Source organism: Vulpes lagopus, chromosome 2, assembly GCF_018345385.1.
Source record: "Vulpes lagopus strain Blue_001 chromosome 2, ASM1834538v1, whole genome shotgun sequence".
NCBI classification, from domain to species: Eukaryota; Metazoa; Chordata; class Mammalia; order Carnivora; family Canidae; genus Vulpes; species Vulpes lagopus.
In genome coordinates, this window is record NC_054825.1 from 77,734,505 (window position 1) to 77,755,234 (window position 20,730).

General features: G+C 36.6%; 1 protein-coding gene across 4 annotated transcripts in view; it reads right to left on the reverse strand.

The window, feature by feature from the left end:
- CDIN1 (CDAN1 interacting nuclease 1) overlaps positions 1–20,730 on the reverse strand; it is a 225,512-nt gene that overhangs the window by 123,582 nt on the left and 81,200 nt on the right. For all 4 annotated transcript variants that reach the window (XM_041743808.1, XM_041743810.1, XM_041743811.1 and 1 more), the window contains 3 exons: positions 7,864–7,943; positions 7,457–7,506; positions 1,867–1,934 (listed from right to left, as the gene is read on the reverse strand). In XM_041743808.1, the coding sequence (XP_041599742.1) occupies positions 1,867–1,934; positions 7,457–7,506; positions 7,864–7,943 (198 nt within the window). The remainder of the gene's footprint in view (positions 1–1,866; positions 1,935–7,456; positions 7,507–7,863; positions 7,944–20,730) is intronic.

Consider the following 20,730-nt stretch of genomic DNA (forward strand, 5'->3'; position numbering starts at 1 on the left):
CACACGGATACATATAAATATGTATGTATGTTCATATACACACATATACAACTATATACATATTTAATTTTTTAACCTAACTAACCCATGAATTTATGTTGTTACTTCCATTTTTTTGGATCAGATTTAAAAATGTGATTTCTAGGGGCACCTGGGTGGCTCAGTCAGTTAAGCATTTGATTCTTTTTTTTTTTTTTTTTTTAAGATTTTACTTATTTATCCATGAGAGACAGATAGAGAGGCAGAGACATAGGCAGAGGGAGAAGCAGGCTCCCTGTGGGGAGCGTGATGGGGGACTAGATCCCAGAACTCCAGAATCATGACCTGAGCCAAAGGCAGATGTGCAACCACTGAGCCACCCAGGTGCCCCAAGCATCTGACTCTTGATCTCAGCTCCAGTCTTGATCTTAGGCTCATGAGTCAAGCCCTGTATTGGGAACAATTTATTAAAAAGTAATTTAAAATAAATAAAAATAAAAGATGATTTCTATCTAATTTTCCTTCCTTCCCTAGGCTGAACATTTCAGTTGTCCTTACGTGAAAAAACTTGCTACTTTTACAGACTGAAATTTAATTCACTAATTTGAGGCCATTTTCCTAATTTATCAACTTTCTTTAGAAAATAGAGAATTGAGATTATTTTTGAGATCTCTTACCTTAAAACTACCAACAACCTTAAAACACACTCAATTCCATTCTCCAGTTCATTAATAAAAATATTGAATGCTGAGGCTTAAAACGGACTTTTTGCAGGCCTGTCTTCAAAATCCTTCCCTAATTGATGTAAGACCATTCTGTGGACTTTCTTTGGCCAAATCTTTATCCATTCTGGAACAAAGGTTGTATATATAATCTAATATTCTGTGATTTTTTTTTTTCAACCTAAAAAAACCCCACTATGCTAACTTAAAAATCTACATAAAACATGTGCACTGGGGATCCCTGGGTGGCTCAGTGGTTTGGCGCCTGCCTTTGGCCCAGGGTGTGATCCTTGAGTCCTGGGATTGAGTCCCATGTCGGGCTCCTTGCATGGAGCCTGCTTCTCCCTCTGCCTGTGTCCCTGCCTCTCTTTCTCTCTCTCTCTGTTTCTCATGAATAAATGAATAAAATCTTAAAAAAAAAAAACAACAGATGTGTACAATGCACATTTAGGTTTGCATAGAATCTTTAAAATTACTACATTTACAATGGAGAAGAGGAATTAATTCATTGTAGAGTGCTTTATGGTTTCTGTGATCAGTTATCACATGTATGCCCTTCAAGGCTTAATTTTAATGCTTCAGATGTTGAAAGAAATAATAATCTGTAACAAGATTCCACATTGGCACACACACTAAATAACAAGTCCATATACACTCGTGAGATTTTAAAAAATCACTATATCTATGGTGACAATGTCTCACATAAAAAAAATAATAAAAGCTTAATATTTAGCTTTCAAGTAAAAGGACACTCTGATTCCATACATGAGACAAACATATCCAACATGAATTTTTCTAACTATCCTTTTTAACATATAAAACCTTTTACAGACAATATTTCTTTTGTTTCTTTCTCTCATAAAGCCTAGATTATTGCTAATATCTCATGACACCAAAGGTAATACTGCAACAGATATTAATGCATTTTTTCAGCCACTTATTCCATAAAATATTAATTGCAAGCCTGTGCATGTGCTGTATATACAGGGATTAGGTAACTGAGTTCCTGCTCAGTTCTAAATCAATAAAAGATAACATGCACAGCATCAATCATCATTCCCTCTTCCTTTAGTACATAATAACTGCGAGTGGAAGATTTAAAAATATATATATTTAAGCACTTATGGAGATATTACAAGCTAGAGAGAATGTAAGTAATACCTACCTAGGAAGGACAGGTTTTTCTCCAGAAGCAGGTCTCTCAGTAGGACTTCATGCTCATGACCAATGGCACTGAGAAGTTTGTTAAGGAGGGTAACACAGGTGGAATTATACAATCAAAAATATGTTAATAACAGGTCTCTACTGAGATGAAATAGAAAATAGAGTAATCATAACAACTGTTTCCACCTTTAGCCCACATCTCTGAGGAATGAGATTTCTACATACATGCCCTCATTTAAATGATTCAATGGAATCTTCCGATTTCTATGTTTATATGCATTTGGGCAAATAAAGATTTGTAAATGGATGTGTACCTTATCTTCTTTTGAAAGGAGGGAGGGTCATTTGAAACATCCTTAGTAGGTTAAAAATCCCTCAATTCAGTTTAATACATTTATTAAACACTTACTAAGCACAGCAAAGAATACCTTTAAAGCAAAGGAGTTTCCAGTCCTACTGAGTTCTATAAATCTTCTACGAATCCATACTTCCATAAATCTACAAATTCATATTTCCATACTTGTCCCACAGCCAGCATTTCTAGCTCCTGTCCCACTTTCAGCCTATGGTTGGTGATCTTCTGTAATGGGGGAAGCCAAACAGCTGACTTGTTGAGAATTCTATACACTCTGGAGGAAAGAGTGCATGTTGCAAAGGGCTGTGGGTTAGCAAAGGGCTGCAGGTGCAGAGGCTGCTTCAAGTCTTTCTCTTGTGTGTGCGAGCACACACATACTACCATATGCATAGAAATAGATATGCACAGGCACACGTAAATTCTTTGAATGATTACTAGGAGTTAGGCACTATGTTAAGTGCTTTATATATGTTACTTCATCCTTAGGTTTTATCAACCTTATTTTATAGATGAGGAAACCCAGGCTTGGTTGGAAAAGAATCTGCACATAGTCATACGGTTCACATGTGGCAAAGCAGAGGATCAGAATATGACATCGACAAAGCCTTTTGTATGACCCCCATACAACTTCTTGAAAAATATTAAAATTATGTAAAAATAGTTGATTCTAGCTAATATTTCTTAAATGCTGTACACTAAGCCTCGGTCTTAAACACTTGGCGTATCACCATTTTTTTGGTAAGTCCTCAATAAACTTTGGTTATTTTATTGTGATAGTTTCACAGCTTCATTACATTTAGCTGCTCACACATGCATATACCATTTGTTTCACCAACATCTCTGGTTACTAACAACACCACGCTGTTCAAACCAGAACATAGAAGTCATGGACTTTCTCTTATAAACCTCTCAATACATTGGCAACTCTTGTTGGTGTCAACTTAAAACTAAATACAATATTCACCAAATTTTTACTACTTACTCTGCTACCATCCTAGCCTATCATTTGTAAAAAGTTTTTTAAATTAAAAAAATTAAACTACAGTATATTTAAAATACTTCGTGTTCTATTACTTTCAGATGTACAATAAAGTGATTCAATACTTCTGTACATCACCCAGGGCTCATCACCAGTGTATTCCTTAATCTCAGCACCTATTTCACCCATCCTCTCATCCACCACCCTTCTGTTCTCTATAGTTAAGAATCTGTTTTCTTGGTTTGTCTCTTTTTCCTTAGCTCTTTTGTTTCTTCAATTACATATATGAATGAATTATGGTATTTATCACTGGCTTACTTTACTTAGCATTATACTCTCTAGATCCATTCATGTCATTGCAAATAATTTCATTCTTTTTATGACTGAATATTCCATTGCGTGTGTGTATGTGTACATAAACCACATCTTATTCCTATCTATTGATGGACACTTAGGCTGCTTCCATATCTTGGCTATTGTAAATAATGCTATATAAACATAGGGGTGCACGTACCCCTTTGAATTAGTGTTTTAGTATTTTGGGGTAAATACCCTGTAGTGTAGTCACTGGATCATAGAGTAGTTCTATTTTTAACTTTTTGAGAAACCTCCATACTGTCTTCCACCATGGCTGAGCCAGTTTGCATTCCCACCAACAGGGCAAGAGGGTTCCTTTTTCTCCATATTCTCCCAACATTTGTTTCATATGTTATTGACTTTAGCCACTCTGAGAGGTGTGAGGTGATATCTCACTGCAGTTTTGATTTACATTTCCACTTGGGGTATCATCTTCTGTAACATTCACCACCACCACATAAATAGGTACTATTATTAGTCCCATTTTTGTGATTATGGAAAGCAAGTTTCAAGAAGGCTGAGGAACTTTCTGCTGGTCGCATGACTGGTAAATAATTAAATCAGGATTAGGACTTGGAATTCTGTTCTATTTTTCCAAAAGGATGAAATTGCACAAAGTATGAAAAGGAGTGTTATCCTATTCTGATACTTTGATTCTGTCAAAAGCATTTGGTATAAATTATCTGACTCTCCAGTGGATAGTGTCAACCTGGTCATATCACTCCTCAGCTTAACAGACACTCTTTGATTCTGATCATGCACTTTAAGAGTGCAATGCAATTTAAAAGAAATAAAATGTATGCATTATTTGTTTAAAAAAATCCTAGAGAATTATCTACCCTTTATCTACACATTTAAATCATAATTCAAGAGATGTGGCCACTCATGTCCACTGTCAAAATGAGCCCCAATTCATCATCATTGCAATTTTCCTTGCTGTCCTCTCCCCCAATCATGCATGTAGCTGTGCTTATTTAATTTCTAATTGGAAACAGAATAAAGGAACGAATTTTCAAATCACAAAATTTCATACATGTGCAGAGTCCAGTGAAGACATTTGATGAATACCTCTCAGTGGTCTCTCATTATTAGGGGCATCCCACATGTTAGAACTCAATTATTTAGTTCTAATCCACATAAATGCGCTCTCACTTTTATTGTTGTAAATTATTTACATCTAAAATGTTGAATCATGAAACTGAGGTTACTGATAGTACAGAAATGAAACCCACAGCATTTTAAGCTTCCTGGATCATTTTGTTTCCTTGCTTCTCTGTTTAGGTCTTTGTGTAATAGCTGTGTCCTGGAGTCACACTTTGGAAAGTAGAAGTGGCTGGCTTCTCACACCTTTTGTGTCAGTGAATATATTTGTGGCAGGAAAGGTGTGGATGGACATGGCTATGAAGGAAAAAAAATGTCATAGATGCCAAAAGAAAAAGAAAGCACAATGGCAAGTTATACACTCTATGCTACTGTGCTTTTTGTGGTGTCTTATTTATAAATGACCAATTTCCTTTATTCTACTTACAAAAATGTCTACATGTAACATTTTCATAATGGAGTAAAAAGATTTTGCACCTATTCTATTTACTAAATGTGTACTTTCTTTCTTACAAAATGATGTAATTCACCAACAGTAAGCAATGTAAACATTACTAAATTATCAGAACAACATACAAATAGCATTTTCACTCACATGGAAAACAACTAATTTTTATTCAGTGTGAAATAAAGTAATTCCTGTGGATCAGTCTAGGAAACATCTATGCAAGTATATTTACATTATATGAAACTGCTACTGCCTCAATGTAAAAATAAAATCAGTTCTCTATAAATTTCCCAGCTGGTTTCATTTTGTATGGTAAAAGCAATCACCGATTTGAAATTTGGGAAAGACATACTTCTTGATTATTCTTTGCTTGATATAAACATATATAAAATACAAGGTCTAGGAAACAAAGCTTATAAAAACAGTAGTTTTACTGGCAATAGGCACAATGGAACTGCAAAATTATAATCAAGTCAGTGAATGCAATTTATAGACATACATCATTATCTTTATCAATTGAAATCATGTACTACATTAAATTCTATTGGCAATAACACAGCCAAAAAAGAAAAGTGAATGATGGCAAAAATGTAAAGAAAATACTCTGAACAGAATTTATAATGCTCTATAAGCAGAAAACACTTAGACTTTGTCTATAATAATACCTATTATTGATGTATGGCTGTGACCATGGGGCAAAACTTGTAAATAACCTCACAAGCCATTTTCTTAGCCAGCAATACAGCAATCTAGTTTCCCGTAAGCATCTCAACTATTACTGAAAAATAGCCTCCTGGCATTTACAAAGCAGTTGACTTCATACTTTAGTCCATGCATATATAATTAGGTAGTTATATTTAAAATCAATATGCAATCCTTCAAAAGACATTATGCTTTTAAAACCTTAACTTTAAATTGATCTTTAACTATTTTATGTGCTTTAAGATTAACATGTAATTCTGCCCCAGATAACAAGATGGTGTTAGTTGTTATACAAATGTGCTAAACTTTACCACAGTAGCAACATGAGGTTGGCACTCCTACACTTTCCAATGCTATCATTAATTTTATATTGAAAATAGAAGTATGGTTTCACTTTGGTCTAATAAAGAGGCAAGCTATGACAGTGCTGTGATTTTATTAATTTAAATGACACTGGGGGGAAACAGACTTGAAGAATAAACACATAAAGGGCTATAACTTAGGGAGTGAATATTCTTATAAGAGGGCTCTGTTAAGAGGTTATTTTTAAAAGGTTAACTTTATGAAAAAGAAAATGAGTGAGTTTCTTTACAAAAATTTTATGGACTCTAAGCCTTTGTAAAAATAAGGTGGGATAAACACACATGCAGGTGCGTGCGCGCGCATACACACACACACACACACACACACATTTGACTTTCAACAAAAAAAGGTTTTTAACAGAAAGCTTTTTGACTGGTAGCACTGAGTCTCAACTGATCACAGTGCTATCCATACTCACGAAGCCTCTATTAGGAAGGTCATATTATGGTATCAAGAAATGCGAGACTCATGGATTTAGGTGCAAGATAATTTTCATTAAAAATTCCTAGTTACTGACTCCTTAAGTAGCATTTTTCACTGAGGATCATCAAAATCCTTAGTATTGTCATGATGCTACTAAATGTACGGATGGATGAAGGATGTCCTCTTTCATGAGGTAGTGACTATCTGCTCGAATCCCGTTTTGAGAAGTAAGCATTAACTCTTTGGTAATCCTGATGTCTTTAATTAAGAATGACTGGAAATCTGTTTTCAAAGCCTCAAGTTCACTCCAGAGGGAAAAATTAGCCTGGTTTTTCTAAAGTTGTTTATTAGGGATCCGAATGGCAGTTCAGATTGTAATCAGCCTCTGAGCAACAAGAATCTACTGCCCTTTCAGATATGATGGTCTCTGTGGTATTTTAATTGCATCATCCTTGAACTCTAGGCTCAAAATTTATTCTAGGAAACTCCATTGCATTTGGCTTTTTACATAGAAATCCATTCTATTTTTTCAGACGTTCATTGGGTTGGTGAAATACATTCCCAGACAGTAAGTTCTGAGCCCAGTGACTCTGTACCTTTAAGGTCTCTGAAACCCGGGCAGTTTGAGATAAGCATGTGAATGTAACCTGCTGAACTGACAGCCTCCAGTGGCCCATCTGATTTTCCTTAAGCTGGAGAAAAGGATGGTCTGCAGTGACCCTCCAGTTGATTGAATGTAAAGTAGAAGAGTATGAAATGTGTTTTGTGAAGCAGAACTTTATGTCAGGTTAAAGCTAGACACATCTCCTCCACTGAGTCTGAGCTCGTCAATTGTGCACCTAAAATTTTATGGGAAAGGATACTGTTTGATGCAGTCCACCAGTGGGCCATAACAGCAGTCATTCACGATGCACTGTGGATAAAACAGAGAAGGGGTCTGTGGTGACTACAAAAACCATGACCATTAACGAGTACCCTAAAAGCAGTAATTACTTTTCTTTAAAAAAACAAAACAAAACAAAACACAACAAACCTATCAAAAGGCTGTTAAGATTTAATCACAGAAAACAAAAATCACATGCTTTTTATTCTCTATAAAAGCAAGCTATTAAAAAGTGAAATGCTCTTCTCGCAAATATTGCACTGCCATTTATGGTGTACCCTGACCTCAGTGATAGTTTATGATGACAGTAATTAAATGAGGTTTAAAATCCTTTACTCTGCTAGGCAGATAGCACTGCCACTGAAAATAGACAGCTGTGATTAATACCTGATAGACCTGATTTGCTAGAACTCCATCTGGAATCTGAGAAGGGTCCCGTAGCATACTATTTATAACAGACTTGGAGGCTGTAGAAGAAAAGAGATGAACTGTTAACAGTCAACATACTTTTAGTGCAGCATGAGGAGTGACATATACCTATATATACACAAACTATGAAAATTAAAACATCACCAACACTAATAATTTTTTTGCCTTTTTAAAATATCTCAGGGAAGCTTTTAATTAGACCATTTTGCCAAGTTTATAAGCCACACTGCCAGATTTGAAGATGACCTAATTTTTCCAAGGTAAATTAACGAGTACAGACCTAAAGCATATGTCTCTTTGCAGATAAATTAGCTTTGGAAATGCCCGCTTTTTTTTTTTTTTTTTTTTCCCCGCTTGGGGAAAAAAAAAAAAAAAAAACACAGAAAGAACAATCAGAAAAGAAATATTTACCTCTTGCAGCTAAGTATTTTATAACCAAGCAAATGGATATGGAGAACTTAGTGAAGGGAGGTCAGACTTTTGATGTTAAGAAAAATAACTTTCAGCCAAGAAAGCATCCCTGAATTCTAAACCTTTCTGAAATAGTTCTCAACTGCCATAAAATGCTATGTCCATTTTTTTACAGGTAAGTAGATAAAACTGACTAACCATTGAGGGAATTTTAAGTGGGAAAAATATGTATATATTTACATATGGATTTTTGTTCCAAAATATGCCTCTTCATAGCCAATTGTAAATTAAATTGACCTTACCCCAGGAATTACTATAGAAGAGGCTAGGGGAGATATTGAATAAAGAATACTGTATCAGATACACTCGTAGCAAACAGAGGTAAGAGATCCTAGCCCTGTTGTTTTCTGTAAACATGTGACAGCCAAGGTGACCTGAACCCCTCTTCCTCTGCATGGGATGAAGGCAAGCCTCTAAACTAAAGCTAAGTCTAGTGCAGCCTAGGAATCAATTCTTCCAAATCCTCCAATGGAATCATTGCCAAACATTCAGCAAAATGGCTTAGGGTTTATCCATATAAACTAAAGTACATATTGGATAATTAATTATCTAGTTAATATAATGAACACAGACCACAGGTACATTATTCATACTGAGATGATTTTTGGGGGGTGTGTGTGTGTTTTAGATTATTATGTTCTCTGTCAAGTTCAGTACCATAAACTCACTGACAGATATGATAGATGCTAGTAAATACTGTATAAAGATATAGGGAAATTACATCTTTTTCGCTTAAGCGCAGTACCTGAGTCCACAAAGAAAGAATGCGTCACACTTATTTTAATTATTTCCTATTCTTTAATTATTTCCTATTTTGCATGTGTATAGCCACATTTATGTACTTAGCCATTTGTGTAAGCATGTGTTTGTTTTGCAAGAGTAGAAGCCTTATCTGGAATACTAAAAAGAACATCATTACCAGAGGAATCCTATCCAGCCCTATCTCTACAATCAGCTCTGCAACCAGGGCAAATTTATGGAATATGGCAACTCTCAGATTCACTATCTTCTTCTGTAGAAAATGATATTATCTGTGCTGACTACATTATTTCTGAAAAAAATTGCCATGTATATGTGGTACAAATATTAGGAATATGAAACAGCAAATCATGTTATTGTAAAAGTACAGAGGAGTGCCTGAGTGGGTCAGCTTGTTGAGCGTCTGACTCCTGGTTTTGGCTCAGGTCATCGTCTCACAGGTGGTGAGACTGAGCTACAATGTCTGGCTCTGCACTCCGCATGGAGTCTGCTTGAGTTTCTCTCTCCCTCTGCTCCTCCCTTCCCATGCACATTCTCTCTCTAAATAAATCAAACTTAAAAAAAAAAAAAAGAACAGATTATTGCAAAAACAGTGTTACATAGAGAGTAACATACCTGGTTTTATTCACTCAGTTTTCCCAATTTAATTCTAAGGCCTGGCCAGTTGGAGGGGATCAAAGCAGTTGTTCACGCATTTGGTCATCTTGTCTGAGGATTCTTTCTCTGGTCCGCCACTCAGTTGACAGACACATTCTTTTAGGGCACCTATGATCCCACTGGTGTCTCAAGAAAACAAGACCCCCTGCCTCACATGTACTGGTCATTGCTAAGATGTTCTACTGTTCCTACACCTACGTGAGGAAAAGATTATTAATCTACAAGTGGCCAGACAATGTGACCAAAAGTTCTATCCTATGGAAAATTACTGACCTCAAACCAAATTATAGGATAACTTGCTGCAAATCATAGATCAGTGGGCTAATTTTTTTTTAATTTTTATTTTTAATTTTTTTTAAATTTTTTTTTAATTTTTATTTTTAAAAAAGATTTTAAGTAATCTCTGCATCCTATGTGGGGCTCAAATTCATGACCTCAAGATCAAAAGTCACACTCACACGCTCTGTTGACTGAGCTGGCCAGGTGCCCCTAAAAGCTCTTTTAAAATAGAAGAGGGACAGCAGTCTAGGACATATGAAGATAAAGTCACTTATTTTGTGAGGGAAAAAAAGGAAATACTATAGAATACAGAAACTAATGACATCCTAATTTTCCTTGCAATATATTTTTGAATAGTGTGCTTATCAGAATTAAGAATCATAAACTTCTTAAAAAATTAAGAATCAGGGCAGCCTGGGTAGCTCAGTGGTTTAGCGCTGCCTTCAGCCCAGGGCATGATCCTGGAGACCCGGGATCGAATTCCACATTGGACTCCTTGCATGGAGCCTGCTTCTCCCTCTTCCTGTGTCTCTGCCTCTCTCTCTCTCTGTATCTCTCATGAATAAATAAAATTTTTAAGATCTTTTAAAAAAATTAAGAATCATAAACTTCTTAAAAAATAGTCTGAATCAACAGAACGCTATTCAAATCAGAGAAAGCTTGCCATGAGTCATTTTAAAATGAAGAGTAAAAACTATATTGAATCTACATTCATTTTAAACTCAATAAAGTATATTTTCCCTTCTTGCAACCTGCCAATTTTTAGAGCAACAAAGAGATAATAAATAGGGATTCGAGGCCTTGCCTATAGGCCACGATGTGCCTACCTTCTGTTTGTGGATTTTAGTACTTAGGCTTCACCAAAGTATGTCTGTGTCTCAGATCAAGCCAGAGAGTGCAAACTTACTTTTACACACATATTCTGAAGTGAAGAACTGCGAAAGGAATGAAGAGTATCAACCAGGTAAGGAAAGGCGGTTGAACAATCTTGGGATGACTAAGAGTAAGAAGGGTTCAAGGAAACCAGTACCTTTCATAAGCAAGATGTCCGTCCCTTGGCCAGCTACCACCTATGCCCTAGTTGCATCCATCTCTTTTGACCTTATGTGGACAGGAGACTTGTTCTCCCTAACCTTTGCTAGAGGCATTCATCCTCTTGATTTTAGGGCTTACCTCTGTCACTGCTTCAACCGATGGAATGTCAGTTTTCCACCAAGCATGTACAAAGCAGGAATGCATAAGTCATTTGAAGCTACGTGCACAAGGACAGGAGAGAACTGGTACATGTTAAAGCATGCTACACAAGATAGATAATAGGCAATGCCTGGACTAAGGTATAACGCCTAAGATCATGATCTGTTTTCTGTGAAATATCTCAAGAGCCTAAAATAATAAACATCCATGTCCCCAACACTCTGACTTAATGTCTGTATCTTTAATTAAATTCACTTTAAATAGTCTAATATTAATTTGTGTAAACTTTTTTACTCATCGGTCTTGTTAGAGGTTGATTCATTTTACTAGTCTTTTTAAGAACTAAGTTTTGGTTTTGTTGATTCTCTCTACGGCTTCATTACTTCCAATTTCATTTAATTCATCCTTTTGTCATCATTATTTCTGGCTTTCCACTTTGAGTTTGCTGTATTTTTCTTTTACAAACTTACTATCTTTATTAACTTAAACTTTCAATCTTTTATTTCAACATCTAGTTTTTAAGGCTATAATTTTTCCTCTAAATTCTGCTTTAGCTACATGCCATGAGTATTGTTCTCATTAATTTATAAATATTTTATAATTTTCATTATGATTTGATCTTTGATCCATAAACTATTTAAAAACTTATTTCAAATTTGGAATTTGATCATATTGGTCAAAGTATGTGACGCTTATATTAATGTGGAGGTATCTGTTTCATTCCATTGGTATCTTCATACATAATCAATTTTTATAAACATTTTACAGGTTTTAAAAAATACTAAAGTTCCTATTTTTGAGGTATGGGGTTCAGGTATGTCTAGTAGGCCAGGTTTTTAATTTTATTATTAAAATATTCTATTTTTTTCTAAAAGATTTATTAATTTGACAGAGAGAAAGAAAGGAGGAGAGGGGCATAAGGCTTGATCTCATGACCTTGAGATCATGACCTGAGCTAAAAACATGAGTTGGATGCCCAATCAACTGAGCCACCCAGGTGCCCTAAATCTTCCATATTTTTATTAATTTTTAGTTAATCTTAAGTGGACTCATATATAATCTAATCATATATCCTTTGTAATTTTGAATGCAGCTGACCCTTAATAACATGGGGGTTAGAGGCACCAACCTCCTGTGTGGTCAACAATCCCACATACAACTTTTGACTTCCTAAAACTTAACTACTCATAGCCTGCTGTTGACAGGAAGCCTTACTGGTAACATAAACAGTCGATTAACACATATTTTATATATGTACTATATACCATATTATTACAATGAAACAAGAGAAAAAATATGAAAATCATAAGAAAATACTGCACTTTATTTATAAAAATAGTACTACACTGTATTTATATTAAAAAAAAAACCCACATATAAGTGGACCCATGCAGCTCAGACCCATGTTGTTCAATGGTCAGCTATATAAGGAATTTAGAATGCACTCACTCCAGTCAGGAAGCCCCCCCTTCCCATCAGCCTCCATGTTATTATGTCTATTATTTTTGTTCAATCACCTGGTTTGTAAACATAATTTCTTAGTTTCTGTGATGGTTAATTTCATGTCAAATTGCTTGGGCCACAGGGTGCCTAGACTTTTGACCAAACATTATTCTGGATATGTCTGTGAGGGTGTTTCTGGACAAGATTCACATTTGAATTGGAGTAAAGTAGACTGTACTCGCCAATGTGGATGGGTCTCCTTCAATCACTTGAAGGCCTGACTAGAACATACAACACAGAGTAAAAGACTATTTTCTCTGCCTGACTGCCTTCAATCTGGGACATCCGCCAGACTCAAACTGAAGTATTGTCTCCTCCTGGATCTCAAAGCTGTTGACCTTTGGATTGGAACTATACAATTCTTGGGTCTCTCTTGGGTCTTCAGCTGGCCCACTGTAGCACTGGGAACTTTCAACCTTTATAAGCATGTGAACTCATTTCTTATAATAAAGATCTCTCTCTCTCCATATACATATATACATACATACACAAAGACACACACACAAACTCGTTCTGTTCTCAAGTACTCTAATATAATTTTTATTTTTCTAAATGTTTAACATTTATTTAGATTTCTGAACATGTTTGCCAATTTCCTCCTTTAGTATTGCTTTCTGAATTCTGTTCTCCACTTTTAGATTCATTATCCTTGTTATTAAAGCACCTGTGTATTAGTTCTTTCAGATGGGACTACTGAGTATTAAATCTCTTAGTCTTGTCTTGCCTGAAATTAACTTACTTCTCACTTTTGAATGATAATATAGCTGGGTATAGAATTATAAACTAAGTATCATTTTATTTCAACCCTCTGAAGATAAGATTCCTCTGTATTTTGATATTACTATAAGAACTCTACTGTCAAAAAAAAAAAAAAAAAAAAAAGAACTCTACTGTCAGTCTAATACTAATCCCTATAGAAATAATTTGTCTTTTATCTCTGATTCCTTTTAGATTTTTCTTTGATATTCAACAGCTTCATCACTGTGTGCCTGGGTATGGCTCTTTTAATTTAGCCTGCTCGGAATTAGCTATGTTTGATGAACTTAAAGATATATGCGTTTGACCAATTTGAAAAATTTTGAGTCACTATACTTTGGCCTTCATTCTCTCCTAGAACTCTTACATTAGACATCTATTAGAAGACCTTATTACTATCCCCTATGTCTCCAATTCCTTTAAAATGTTTATATTTCCTTTCTATTCATCTCTTATGTTACATACTAAAGCTGCTTTCCTTAGAGTCATCCTAAAATTCGCTAACTTTTGTTTTAATTCTTCTAATGCTTCACTCACCTAATACGCATTTCCATTTTTTAAAAGATTTATTTATTTTAGAGAGAGAGTGAGCACATGGGCAGGAGGGAAAGAAGGAGAAGGAGAGAGAGATTCTCAAGCAGGCTCCATGCTGAGTGTGGACCCCAAAGTGGGGCTTATCCCATGACCCAGAGATCATGACCTGAGCTGAAACCAAGAGTCAGATGCCTAACTAACTGTACCACCCAGCTTTTAACTTCAATGAAAATTGTATCATTTCAAAATGTTATTGTTTTTTTCAAACTTGTCTCTTTTTTCACAGTATATTCTTTCACTTAACTAGGTAGTTTTTAATTTTTTAGATCAGGTTATATAATTTCTATATTTTAAAACATCATCTTACAGATTTAACCTATATTAATTTTCTCATTTCCAGTTCATGGTATCCAATTTCTCTATCTATCCTGCCTACCTACCCACCTACATAATTTTCCTATGATGGTAGTTTTTTCACTTGGTTTGTAAATTTTTACTGTGAACTTAATTTCAGCAAGAATTGTTTGAGCTGCACTGTGGAAATAACTGTAAAAGAGCAGTTTCATGTTTACTTTTGCAGGGGCCAGTTTTATTGGTAATTTCTTAACGTGGGCTTCCTGCAATATAAACAAGTGCAAATTTGGACCCAAACCCACAAATGGTGCTGGCCTATGTTTAATTTCTCCCTCCAAATATCCCATAACTCAAGACCATATACAAGAAGCAAGCTTCCTTGCCATTTTCTTCAGGCAAGTGGAGTTTCCCCAGTCCTTTTCTCATGGTTTGGGCTGTATATGGAGGCTCACTTCCAGCTATTATCTTTGCCTCTGGGAATTAAAAATCCCAGCCCCAACTCCTCATGTCCATATCTAAAGCTAACAACTTTTGTGGACCTACAAGGTGAGAGAGCCCCTGTTTACAAATCTGAATATATATTCTCAATTCATTCCTTGCAACTAGAGATCAAATTCCTTTCATTTGAACTTGGTTTTGTAATTTATAAGACTTTTGTTTCTTTCTTCTATCACTTCTATGTCTTTGTCCTGGAAATATGGACCATCAATAAAAGCTCATTCTGCTATGCTGCTGAAATTTTTGGAAACCTTTTAGTAAGAAGTTCAAGGGAAAGTCTGTTTCCTTGTTAATTTTTGTGGAGTCCAAGTTATTTAGATAGAAAAGAGAAGGTCCTTCTAAGAAATTGGAGTCACAAACTATAGAGAGAAGAGCAGGTGGCCGAAAAGTGGGTGGGTTGTAAAGTGGAACCAAAGTCTTCTCTGCTGCATAGGGTCTGGCTGGGCCAGGGAATGGGAGAAAGGTCACTGGTGGCTAGAAAATGAAATGTTACTGACTCCTCCAAAAGCTGCTATCATGTGACAGGCCAAAGCACTATGCTAATCATCAAGCTTAACAAGTTTCTGTGGGTTTGAGAATCAGTTCCATTAATTTCTCAAATATAAACCTATTTCTTTTATTTTTTTTTGGAGGGGAGAAGCTATAAACAATAATTTAACATGCTCATGATTTGGTAATTTAAACTGGGTTAATGGAGATAGCTTGTCTTTGTGTGACATTACTTGAAGTGGATTATCTGGGTGCTGGAGGGTTCACTTTCATCATGACTCACCCATATGCCTGGCAAATCTCTGCTTGCTTTCACCTTAGTAGGAACTGGGGGTGAGGTCTTTTGATTCCCCTCCAGGTGGGCTTCTCTAAGGTCTGCATGAACTTCCCCTTGAAATGGGTTCCAAGAGCAAACACCCCAGGGAACCAGGCAGCACTTTACACTTCCTTATGAACTAGATGTCACACAAAACAATGTTTATTTACATCTTCCTCAAAGGAGGAAAAACACGCCTTCTAAAAGAAAGGTGAACTTGGAAAGCTATGCAGTCTAATACTTTCAAAAGGAGAGGCAGCATGGAGCAGTGGTTGTGAGCTGAGCTAGAATCAGGCAGACTTGGTTTGAGGTCTGGCTTTTCAACCCACAAGCTCTGTCATCTCAACGAGCTAATTAATGTCCATGACCCTTAGTTGCCTTGTCTGTAAAACAGCAAAACACTGGTGCTTACTTTGCAGGGCTGTTGTGAAGACGAAATAAAATAACCCAGGAAGAGCATTTAACATGCTGTTTCAGACTTGGGCAGCTGAAGTCGTTAGCTCATTGCTTTGGCTGGTGTTGGAGCATGGTGTGGCATGTGTGTTCTGACTGCATTACCCATATAGACATCACTTATTACCTTCTATTGTCAAGAGGGTAAAAGAAGGAAGACTTCATCAGAAACGTATAAAGTTGGGGGACTGTTCTTAGCAAGTATGTCATTGCCACAGCTTTGGAGAGACAGCCAGAAGTGCATCTGTTCAACAGGTAAAATCTGACAATGCCAGACTCTCCCTACCTACATGCCACCCCTGCCACAACGCTCTGTGGCAGCCAGTGTACAATGTGCAACACAATCTATTCTCTGGAAAGGCCTGGGTGAAGTACTTTACACATGTGTGTATATTAGAGAAGTGTGCTACTACTCTATGCAGGGGGCGGGGGTTCTATTTTAAATCTTGTCTATAGCCATGTGTTTTCTTCCCTCTTATTTCAAGCACCGGCAATCAAGCAAGTAGAGACTTTCTCCCAAATCACTATCACACCCCTATTTATAACTCCTTGTTTCCTTGGTGTAAGCTCAAATAAGTGGCCAGCTACTGCTGCAAGGAACCAGGGCAAATAAGCAGCTGAATCCTCTATGCTGTTAAGGTCCCTGGAAATCCTGCCCACTGCAAAGAGTGTCTTTTGACTAGGTAACATCTGAGCTGAAACAAGGACTAGACCATATCTAGTTGGGACCCCTAATCCAGGTCACAATAGGCTTAAGCACCACAGGTGATCTAGCATGGAGTTAACCTGTCCTGGATGGCAGCAGTCAGGAGAGAAAAAAGGATCTAGTGAGAGATGGGCAATCCTGGGATAAAGGCGACATGGACCATTTGGAGGCAAATTCATGTGCCGACAGATGGTGGTGTTAGTACCTAGTTCTCTCTCCAAGAAAACAATCCGTGCAGTTGAACAGCTGGCAGGGGAAGGCAGCTGCTCCCAAAGTATACCAAGAGTTTTGCCTTTTCATGTGGCTCCTGCAGAGGCTGAGCTCCAGAACAGCTAAGCCTAAAATACCAGCTAGAATTTAATCTTCTCTTCAAATGCTGGTTGAAGGCCTTTGGACATTAAGGTCAGAAAGTTCCCAAGTTACATCTCCATGGGAGCTTGCCAGCCAATGTCTTTTGTGGACTTTTTCAATACCACCAGTGGCCTACAGGAGCTTGCTTACTTTTGCAGTTGGAACTATTTCTCAAAAATTCCAGGCACGCCCCCCCCCCCCCCCCCCCCCCCCCCCCCGCCAGCTATTCCACTGCACAGGAGTGAACTCTAAGGCAGTCTGAGCCCATCTGACAATCTAAATAAGCAGTGTCTTTTAACATGACAGAATCTTCTAGGGGCAAATTAAACCCTGCTCTCTAGTACATAATCTTGTAAGAAATAGCTTCAACTACAGTCATCAAATAGAAAAAAAGTATTGTGTGAGGACAAGAGGAAGATGTCTCCAAAGTATGATCATGTTGAGTCAGGCAATCTGCAGATCTAGGGCTACTATAGACCATCAACTCTTATTTCACAAACACACACTCAACAGATATTTATTAAGCACCCGGTTAATGCCAGGAATATACTTAATTACATCCCTCCTACCCAGCCACTCCCAATTCCATCCTCCAAATTTGGAATGTTCTTTCTTAACTTTCCTTCAGCCCAAACTTCAAAGCCTAGTTTAATTCTCACCTCCTCTATAGAGTTTCCCCTTATGTTTCCAATCCACTTGGTTTCCTTTCCTTCATATTGGGGAGAGAACTCATATTGTCTACCAGTCATTTGGCACTTGATTAAATATTACTTTGTCATCTGTTGACAGGAGATTGATCAGGTTGCCAAGATGTGAAACCATGACCTCCTTAAAAAGAAAATCTGGAGGAAAAAGGAATGTTTAGCACAATATAGAAAAAATGTCATATTTCCTCAATGTTATCTTTAAGTATCTGGGGGCTTTTTCATGGAGGATTAGGCTCACCCTGTGGTTACTCCAAGAAGATAAGAGGTAATTCTTACAAGTGTGTTACCAGTTCCAAAGCTAGGTTTCACATTTCAAACTCCACTTTCAGCAGGCCTATGTTTATTTGGTCTACATAAATCTTGCTTAGCCCTTTTCATTATAGCCCACCAAAGGAGATTTTTTGACATTTTTTCCTAACTTCCTCCCATGAAATTTTAATGTTTGTGTCAGGATATTGGGCAAGCTGCTTACCAGCAGAAGTATTTCTCTGTTATGACCTCAAAATTGCTCTGCACAAAATAGTTACTCAACAAATCACTGAAAGACTCACTAATAAACTACTAAAATCAAATCCCTGCTTATATATTCCCTACTGTTATCTCAATTTTTAGGTAGCCAAATGTATGTGACTTAATTTGAACTTTTCTTATTATGGATAACTATGTCTTTTTTAAAAAAAATATAATATTGTTTTCAGAAAATGTAGACTAAGAGGATGTAGGACACCATGGTCTTTAAATGTTGACAACATCTAATGCCATGCCTCCCAAAGAGAAGCATGCTTCATGCTGGCATAGGGATGTAAAGTGACTTTCTGAGCACACAAAACATTTTTTTCTTTAGCAGTTATATATTATTTTTAAAAGTACCTTCTATTTATGGCAAGAAATTCTAGTTCATCATTTAAAGTGAAATGATAATTTCCTTTTTAAAACAGAATTAAATAATGACACTTTAGAATTTTTCAAGTAAATACAGTGTATTTATTATCAGTACATGTGGTATGATGCATGTGGGGAAAAACTGTAAGTGCACTCAAATTTCTAAAATTTCAGAAACACTAATTTGACATTTGTGGAAAGTCAGCTGAGTAATCAGGGAGGTGGGGTCATTCAGTCTACCCTAGAGCAAGTTTCCACTTCTAAAAAGGAACAATAGCTAACATTTACTGAATGCTTACCATGTGCTAGGAACCATTCTAAACTCTTCACATCTATTAACTCATTAAATTCTCAGAATATACCTACAGGGTGGCTACCCCATCTTAGAAATGAAGAAATTAAGGCATGAAGGAATTTCAATAATTTCCCCAAAGACCTACTCTCAATTAGTGATGAAACCATGATATAAACTTGGCCGGTCTGGGATCATAATTATCAGCCTACTTTTTCCAGCACTATTCCTATGGTTTTCGAAAGTGACCTGAACTGTTCTAGATTAATGCATCATACTTCTATGAATGACTCAAGTTTTCCATTGGTATTCCCTCCTCCCTCCTAGATCTCCCTCCAATTAAAATATTAGCAATTAAACTTTCAAGACATTTAGTGTTCCAGGTAGAACAAATATAGGGCCACAAAACTAAGCTAAGCTCTCTGGTCCTAGCTTACTGGTTGGGGCCCAGCATGTCAGATAACATGGACAGTTGAGCCATAGGTAAAAAGAAGACTAGCTCAAGGTCAGAGGAGAAGGCTGATGTAGCAAAGACCCACCAAAATTTCTTGGGGTAGCCCAAAGCCTGGCAAGATCACAAGTATCTTATATACTATAAGCAGAAAGAAAAATGGATGTTCCTATAGGTAATAACGCAGTGTCTGCCGGTACGACCATGTTTAAATTATTCAACGAGACAGGGGTAAGTCTCTGCTTTGCACACTGATGACTTGAAGAAGCCTCTCACAATTCCCTCTGGTAGCCTGCTCATTTATATCTCCCGTGTTTCCATTTGCTGGCAAAGAACCATACCACATCATGGTGTCTGCTTCGCTGGATAATTAGAAAGCAGTTAATTCTAAGTCATTAGAAGTGCTGCCCAGGATTGGAAGGATTCATGGAAAGGGCGAGAGTATGTGGGCACGAACCTGTGCATTTTTTTGGCAGGCCCCTAACATAATGAAAACAGTAAACTAAACTTTAGATTTCTTAAATTTTAGGAGGGGGCAGATGGGGAAGCAGAGATGAAATTCTAAGGTAACTTAAAAAAAATATGATAATTTACATACTTTTAGTACAGGGAAAGAAACATTTCCTGGGAACTAAGCCCATGTGACTAATTACAGCCAGGGACAACGCTTCTATTCAGAAATAACTTTCGTCTAATTCTCCTGAGAAAAATCTCAACAACTTTCAAGGAAAACACAGCTATTCAATTTCTGCCCATTATCCAACACAGAGATCTATCTTTCAAATACCTTATGAATTACAGGAAAAAAACAGGTCAAAATTCTCTGTGTCAGACAACCTACACAACGAAGGCAAAACATAAGTCAGTCTCATTTTAAGGACAAATACCATAAAAATATCCTACTAGGTTAGAATATTTTTACAGAGGCCTTGAAATTCTCTGAGTTTTCAAGAAAGCCTATATTTTGGTCCCTCAAGTAAATGAACTATTCGTTTAAATGAACAAGTTAGTGGCCTGATCTAAAATAGCTGTACAATTAACAGTGTACTGTATAATTAAAATCCGTATATCATTAAATTATGCGGACGTTAACTTCACTATGAATTCTTTATGTAATGAGACAGTTAAAAGATACATTTCTTCAGTTGTAATTAATCTTTCAGCAAGTCCGCT